The 8,691-nt window shown below is 51.8% G+C and overlaps 1 protein-coding gene across 1 annotated transcript; it reads left to right on the top strand.

Moving 5' to 3' along the window:
* The first annotated feature begins 6,221 nt into the window (after positions 1-6,221).
* On the top strand, positions 6,222-7,345 carry LOC123062105 (uncharacterized). The gene has a single exon (XM_044485449.1). The coding sequence runs from the start codon at positions 6,523-6,525 to the stop codon at positions 7,105-7,107; it is 585 nt and encodes a 194-aa protein (XP_044341384.1). The 5' UTR covers positions 6,222-6,522; the 3' UTR covers positions 7,108-7,345.
* The last annotated feature ends 1,346 nt before the right edge of the window (positions 7,346-8,691 follow it).

Here is an 8,691-nt window from a genome sequence, read left to right as displayed (position 1 = left end):
TCCAGTCGACCGGTTAGGGGTGGTCCTCAATCCCCACAGAACTGACGGAAGCTCGTCGACCCAAGCACCTGCCGCGTGCTTGAGATCACGCATCAGCCGAGGCTTCAGTCCTTTGAGAATCAAACCATTTGCTCTTTCAGCTTGTCCATTCGACTGAGGATGCGCGACCGATGCGTAGTCGACTCGTGTGCCTTGAGAGGCGCAAAAAGCTCTGAACTGGTCCGAATCGAAGTTTGACCCATTGTCAGTGATGATGCTATGAGGGACTCCATATCTGAATGTTAGTCCTCTGACGAAACTGATAGCAGTGCCAGCGTCGAGGTTCTTGATAGGTTTGGCTTCAATCCATTTGGTGAACTTGTCGACTGCCACAAGCACATGCGTGAATCCGCTCCTGCCTGCTCTCAGTGGACCAACCATGTCTAGTCCCCAGACAGCAAAGGGCTAGACGAGTGGAATGGTCTTCAGGGCTGATGCAGGCTTGTGTGACATGTTGGAGTAGAACTGGCAGCCTCCACACTTGTCGACTATTTCTTTCGCCATCTCATTTGCTCTAGGCCAGTAAAATCCCGCTCGGTATGCTTTAGCCACAATGGTCCGAGAGGACGCGTGGTGGCCACAGGTCCCCGAGTGGATATCATCAAGGATCATCCGACCTTCTTCTGGTGTTATGCATTTCTGACCGATTCCAGTCGCGCTTTCTCTATACAACTGCCCCTTTATGACTGTGAAGGCCTTGGACCGGCGGACGATCTGTTGAGCCTCTTCTTGTCCTCTGGGAGCTCTTTCCTTAGGATATACGCGATGTACGGTATCGTCCTGTCGGGAGTGATTGCCAAGACTTCCATGATCAGGTCGACCACAGCAGGAACTTCGACTTCAGTCGGATCTGTAGCACTTTTCGGTTGCGGGGCTTCTTCTGTGAAAGGATCCTCCTGGACTGACGGTGAGCGGATGTGCTCCAGAAACACATTGCTGGGAATGGCTTCTCTCTTGGAGCCTATCTTTGCCAGATCATCAGCTGCTTGATTTTTCAGTCGGGGGATGTGATGAAGCTCTACCCCCTCGAATTTCTTTTCTAGCTTCCTTACTGCATTGCAATAACCAGTCATAGCCGGACTTCTGACGTCCCACTCCTTCATCACCTGATTAACCACCAAATCTGAGTCGCCATAGACCATGAGGCGACGAACGCCGAGTGAAATGGCCATGCGCAACCCATACAGAAGTGCTTCATACTCTGCTTCATTGTTGGAGGAATCGAAGTGAATCTGGAGAACGTATCTGAGCTTATCTCCTCGGGGGGAGACTAGAACTACCCCAGCACCGGAACCATTCAGCATCTTAGATCCATCGAAGAACATGGTCCAGTGCTCCGAGTGAACTTGAGTCGGAAGTTGCTGTTCAATCCACTCGGCGATGAAATCTGCAATTGCTTGGGACTTGATAGCCTTCTTTGCTTCAAACTTGATATCTAAGGGAAGGAGTTCAATCGCCCACTTGGCCACTCGACCGGTTGCATCTCTGCTGTGCAGAATCTCTGACAATGGGGCGTCGCTGATGACTGTAATGGAGTGGTCAGAGAAGTAATGCGCAACCTTCTTCGTGGTTATGTAAATCCCATATACAAGCTTCTGGTAGTGAGGGTATCTTTGTTTTGAAGGGGTCAAAACTTCAGACAGATAATAGACTGGGCGCTGAACTCTGAAGGCCTTTCCTTCTTCTTCCCGCTCGACCGTGAGTACTGTACTGACAACTTGTCCCATGGCTGCAATGTACAGCAGCAGAGGCTCTTTGCTGATTGGGGCAGCAAGCACCGGCTGGGTGGAGAGCAGAGCTTTGAGTTCTGCAAACGCCGCGTCAGCTTCTGGAGTCCACTCGAACTTGTCAGACTTCTTCATCAGTCGGTAAAGAGGCAACGCTTTCTCACCGAGTCGAGAAATGAATCGACTTAGAGCGGCCAAGCAACCTGTGAGCTTCTGGACATCGTGTATACGCACGGGGCGCTTCATCCGGAGTATGGTGCCAACTTTCTCGGGGTTAGCGTCGATTCCTCGTTCGGAAACGAGAAAACCGAGTAACTTTTCACCTGGAACTCCGAATGTGCATTTTGATGGATTGAGCTTGATATCATATCTCCTGAGGTTAGCAAAGGTTATCAGCAAGGTCAGTCAGTAGGTCGGAACCTTTTCGTGACTTAACCACAATATCATCCATGTATGCTTCTACGTTCCGACTGATCTGAGTGAGCAAACACTTCTGAATCATCCTTATGAACGTGGCTCTAGCATTCTTGAGGCCGAAGGGCATGGTGACATAACAGAAGCACCCAAATAGGGTGATGAAAGCCGTTTTGATCTCGTCAGGTCCATACAGACGGATCTGATGGTACCCTGAATAAGCATCTAGAAAAGACAAACGCTCACATCCCGCGGTCGAGTCTACTATCTGGTCGATGCGGGAGAGAGGGAAATGATCTTTCGGGCAGGCCCGATTGATATGTTTGAAATCAATGCACATGCGAAGTGACTTGTCCTTTTTGGGGACCATGACGACATTGGCGAGCCACTCGGAGTGGTAAATCTCTCGGATGAACTCCGCTGCTAAGAGTCGAGCCACCTCCTCGCCAATGGCTTTCCTCTCCTGGACGGTGGACCGTCGAAGATGTTCTTTCACAGGCTTGAACTTCGGGTCAACTCGCAGACGGTGCTTAGCCAGCCCCCTGGGAACTCCAGGCATGTCAGAAGGCTTCCATGCGAAGACGTCCCAGTTCTCACGGAGGAACTGGATGAGCGCTTCTCCCTATTTGGAGTCGAGCGTCGTCGAGATGTGAGTCAGAGCGGCGTCGGGGTCGGTCGGGTGAATGTGAGCCGTCTTTGTTTCACCGGTCGACTGAAAAGCTGACTCTAAAGCAGGCTTCTTGGCCTGTAGCAATTCACTTGGATCGGCAGTCTTTTGGTACTCTTGCAGCTCGACCACTGCCATATGAGCATCTGCAATCTTTGAGCCTTTCTGAAAGCACTCTTCTGCCTTCTTCCGATTGCCTGTAACAGTGATTACCCCTTTGAGGCCAGGCATCTTCAGTTTGAGATACACGTAACATGGTCGGGCCATGAAGCGTGCGTAAGCTGGCCTGCCCAAAATGGCGTGATAAGCACTTTGGAAGTCCACAACCTTGAATGTCAAATTTTCCTTGCGGTAATTCTTTGAATCACCGAAAACCACATCAAGAGCGATCTGGCCGAGTGATTGGGCTTTCTTCCCAGGGATGACTCCGTGGAAACTCATGTTGCTGGTACTAAGTCTGGACATCGGAATGCCCATCCCTTTCAAAGTCTCAGAGTACAGTATGTTCAGGCCACTGCCGCCGTCCATCAATACTTTGGTCAGTCGAGTGCCTTCGACAACTGGGTCGACCACCAAAGCTTGCCTTCCAGGGGTGGCAATGTGCGTCGGGTGATCTGACTGGTCGAATGTGATGGCAGTCTGCGACCACTTCAGGTAATTGGGTGTTGCCGGGGCAACCATGTTCACCTCACGGTTAATGACTTTCAGTCGACTCTTGCTCTCAACATCAGCAAAAATCATCAGGGTGGAATTGATCTGGGGGTATCCATCGTCACTGTCTTCTTTGTCCTCGACTCTGTCCGACTCTTTTTCCTTATCCTTGGACTGCTTTCCTTGGAACTGTTGGATCAGGAGCCGGCACTGTCGAGTGGTATGCTTTGGGTAAATAAAATTATCCTCTTCATCCTTCTTGGTGTGGATGTGGCATGGCATATCCAAAACATCATTTCCATCTTGATCTTTGACCTTCTTGGGCTTCCAGGTGCCCTTGGGTTTCCCCTTGAAGTTTCCCTGTGCAACGGCCAGGGCCTCCCCGGGAGCAGCTGGCTCGGCCTTCCGCTTCTATTTCCGAGTGGAGTTTCCTCCAGTTTCTTGGGCAACTGCTTTGAGCTTGCCGCTTCGGAGTCGGTCTTCGTCTTCACCATTAGCGTACTTGGTGGCGATCTCCATCATCCGATTCAGAGACATCTCTCCAGTTCGACCGAACTTCAGATTCAATTCTCTGTATTTAACACCTTCCTTGAAGGCACAAACTGCTTGATGGTCTGGCACATTCTCAACCGAGTGATGCAGCGTGATCCACCTCTGGATGTATTCCCTCAGAGTTTCATTCGGCTTCTGCACGCAAGACCGCAACTCTGTAAGGCCTGCAGGTCGCTTGCATGTTCCTTCAAAAGTCGTGATAAACACTCGGGAGAGGTCTTCCCAGGTGTAAATGCTGCTGGGTGCTAACTGATTTAGCCACGCTCTGGCCGAGCCCTCTAACATGAGAGGCAAATGCTTCATGGTCACCTCATCATTGCCACCGCCAATCTGTACAGCCACTCAGTAATCTTCGAGCCAGGTGTCAGGCTTAGATTCACCGGTGAACTTGCTGATTCCAGTCGCCAGCCTGAAATTGGAAGGAATCACTGCGGCTCTGATGGCTCGACTGAAACACTCTGGCCCTGAAACACGCGCTCTGCTGCTGGCGGGCGCATCTCTGTTCTGGCCTTCCCAATGAGCCCTGTTCCTGTCAACCAAGCCCTGAACAAGGACAGACCTCGCGTCAAAGCCTGGGTCCCTGGGGTCGACTAGAATCCTCTGCCCGACACTATGAGGGCGTCTGTCGTCTTGCCGTCGAGGCGCACATGACCCACTCCTCGGGGGAGGGGTTGGCACTCGACGTTGATCATCACGGTCGAATCGGTGATCATACTGCTCATTCCTCCTGTACTGGTCACGCCGGTCACCACGTCCCCCACGCCTCGGGGGCGACCTCGGGCTGTGAGCCAACTCGACTGTATCTGTTGCGACAGATCGACTGTGGATCCTGTTCCGCGACTGAGAGACAGCAGAATTCTGTTTTCCCGCCGCCCGGAGCAGTGCTCTGATCTGCAACAAGCCTCTGCCCGCCTCCGATTGGGAGGGCTGAATTGATTCTGCTATACGGGTCGTAACGGCCAAATTCTTAACTGGGGTTCGGTATACCTGCGGCGGCGGGAAGAGCTGACGCCGACTGGACTTGGGAGCTTGCTGACGTCGACTGGACTCGGGAGCCCGCTGACGCGCTTGCTCGTCGAGTGTCCGCTGGAGATTCTCCAGTCGAGTGCGCTCGGCCAGGTTAGCCAAGCACGCGTCCTCCAAGGCCCGGGCCTCGGGGGTTTCTCCGACAATAGGAGTGTGGAGCGCGTCCATGTTCCGACGGCGAAGCTCCTCTCGCTGTAATGATGTGAGAGGTTCGGGCAGATACTCATCGTGGGGACGCGACGGGTCGCCTCCGCCCGTAGCTCCGTCAGTGCGAGGGAAACCGGGGGGACTGTGTGCTCCGTCAGTGTCTTAATTTTAATGTAATTTTATATTAAGGTTATACTGAAATCGAGACATTTATTTTAGGACGAAGGATGTACAAGGCACATCATGCGGCATTTGTCAACCCTCTGGTGTATAAAAAGAAAACTGTTAGACGCGATCAAGCGAGAGCTTTCGTTTTTGGTTAAATTGAATTCGTTGAGATGCGTATTGGCATGGGTGCGAGACACGGTTCCTTCTCCGATGGTATTTGTCCCCTAATTGAATGCGCATTTGTCCACTACGGGTCTCTAAATGAGAAACATATCAAGCGGCCTTCAATCATGCCAACAGTGACGGCGGCAGCTAGCGTGCGGCATGCGGTCCATGCATGCCCAGCCCTCAAATCACCGCACGTACTACGTGCCTTCTTTGCCTATTGAAATCACCGCATGTACTACGGTGCCACACGCGCGCACCCCGATCGTTTGGATGGACCAAGCTTGATTTTTTACAGAGAGCCTTCCACTCTCGCATGGCATTGGCATGATGAGCCCATGAGATGAGAACCAGCCTTAACCAAAGTACACGATTGAGGAGTGGCAATGATTTAGGCACGGGGCCCCTCCCAAAAGCCAAAACGATAAGAGAAATGTAAAAAAGCTAGAATGAGTAGAGACACGCTCAATCCTAATTCTTCTTGAAACTCGCTCTGCAAATTAAGTCAGCAAGTGAGTCGTAGCACTGTTGACTGGTGAGTGGCAGGAATCAGAGAGTGATCAGGAGCTAGGCCGCGCAGACACAGCAGAAAGAACACAACCAGTTGCCCCATACGCCATTGTACACAAATACAGAGTCGTCTATATAGTATCGGAGCCCGGCCAGGATCCTGCCAAGGTACCCCTATATAAAAAGCTCGAACATGCCCGCACCAAAAGGACCCGAGACCAGGTGAGGTTCTCCCCCAGCTCCCTCGCTCGCTCGTCGGTGTAGCGTGCACATCACCCAGCTCCTCCCACCGTAGCTGGCCGCCTTATGAGCTAGCAGCTCTCGCCAGCTCGGCGTAGCGGCCGACCGGGGGCGGCGGGGATAGATAGGGATAGCGGAAGAGCAAGGGTCGGTCCGGGAGAGGGGTGGAGGCTGACCGACCGGTCGTCGATCGGCTCAGTTGAGTGAGAGCTAGTCATGGAGACCATCCGGTGCTGCATCGCATGCATCCTGCCGTGCGGCGCCCTGGACGTGGTGCGCATCGTGCACTCCAACGGCCGGGTGGAGGAGATCAGCGGGCCCGTGCTCGCCGGCGAGATCATGAAGGCCTACCCCAAGCACGTCCTCCGGAAGCCGCCCTCCACCTGCCCCGCCGACGGCGGCGCCGGTATCGTCGTGCAGAAGCCCGTCATCCTGCCGCCCAATGCCGAGCTGCAGAAGGGCAAGATCTACTTCCTCATGCCGGTCATGGCCCCGGCGCCGGACAAGCCCGCCGCCAAGCCCAAGGCGCCCGCGCCCGCTCCACCCGCGGCCGCGCCTGCGCCCGCGGCGAGGAGGCGGCGGAGGAGGAAGGAGTCCGCCGAGGCCGCCGGCGGCGGCGGCAACAACGCGGCAGCGGCGTCCCTGCAGAGCGCGGGGGGCGAGAAGGAGCGGCTGCTGGCGAACGAGAGGTACCTGTCGGAGATCATGAAGGAGAAGGCGTCGACGGCCAGGGACCGGCGGCGCGGGCGCGTGGCCGTGTGGCGGCCGCACCTGGAGAGCATCACCGAGGATGACTTGTAATCAGACAAGGTGTTGGTTTCTTTTTTCCTTCTTCTTCTTCTTTTCATCTTTTCCTTTCGATTCTCTAGTTTACTTCCTCTCCTGTTAATTCCCTCTGCTTGCGCCTCGGCCCTCTTTTATTTTTTTGCCCATCTTTCCCCGGCCCGCCTCCTTTAGAGCGAGCATCACCCTCCCCCCTGCGCCCTTTACAGGGTGAATGATGCCTTTGTGAAGAAAAAAGATACAATTTTTGCTAGTACGTACAGTACCATGCATCTTTCTCTTTACGATTTCCTAATTACAGTAGCTGTAGCTGGTACAGGCAGCGCAATCCACGTCCCGATTTTGTTCAAACACCTTCCAGAGGAAAAGACGTGCAAATCGCACCAACAGATGGATGCAGGGACGGAGCCAGGATTTGAACATAGGGGGGGCGAAAGAGATAACTGTCTTTTTTTACCCCAAAAAGAGATAACCGTCTTATTTTACCCCAAAAAGAGATAATTGTCACACACATAATAATATGTATATCAAGTCTCACGTAAAATGTCAAATGTATACTTTGCAACAGTTGCACAAGTATTAATTAATGTATAAAAATAGCACATGTTTTGCAACTGTCAATGTAAATTAGCTCTATGATTACCTATATGATCATAAGATTAGCAAGTTGAATTTGGATTTTCAGTACAAAGAGTTTGAACAAGAAGCAGATGGCTTGAAAGTAGCAATATGTTATTTTCTTTCTATTTATTTTTTGTGTAGAGAAGTACAGCTAAACAGAGATAAAAGATAAGTATATTAAATTAGATCTATATCTATCACCGAGAACACATGTTACTGCAACTTCAGAATTGCTACTAACTAATGCATTAGGGATCACCGTATCAGGCCAGATCAATAATACGTTGATGTCAAAAAGTATATATTAATACCAGTCTGATTAATACTATGGTTATACCTAGAGAAACGATCTAATGCTGTCAACTGAGATGAGCGGCCGCAATCAAGTTTGGGTGGAGAAAAGATACAACGATCCATGTGGCTGATCGCCACAAGCGGCCGCGATATTGGGAATTCAGGGTCAAATCATGTGAGCAAGCTGTTAATATCTCTAATTCTAGAATCGCTCCTTTTATGGTTTGAAAGACACAACCAAATCTAATGCTGGAAATAAAAACTAAACCTTGTTTCCTCGTTAGGTAGCTCATCCATCCATGAGGCCGGCCGGACAGAATGAGCTGCTGGATCGACACAATGACACTTTCATGTCGCCTTCCCTTCTGGATGGATAGATTAGACAGAAGATCTAGCAGGCGGCCGACGGCCGGCGCGATCTCTGGAGCAGTTCTTTTAGGTTGGAATCGAAGGGATTAGTGGGTACTGCTTCGTAGCCTGGCCCCTTCGCTTTCATGATGGGCTATGTTTCCTTTTTATTTTTCTGGGATTTGGGCCTTTAGGCTGCAATCAACTGATCACCATTACATGGGCCCTCGCTGGCTATGGGAAGCACAAATCACACAGGGGGGGCGAAGCAAGCCACGTACACTTGCGTAGCCAACAAAATTAGCGACCAACTGATCGCTATTAAGGTGCGGCACGATC

The sequence above is a fragment of the Triticum aestivum genome, chromosome 3A (assembly GCF_018294505.1).
Source record: "Triticum aestivum cultivar Chinese Spring chromosome 3A, IWGSC CS RefSeq v2.1, whole genome shotgun sequence".
NCBI lineage: Eukaryota > Viridiplantae > Streptophyta > Magnoliopsida > Poales > Poaceae > Triticum > Triticum aestivum.
Note: the sequence above shows the minus strand (reverse complement) of the source record. Positions and strands in the feature narration are given on the sequence as shown.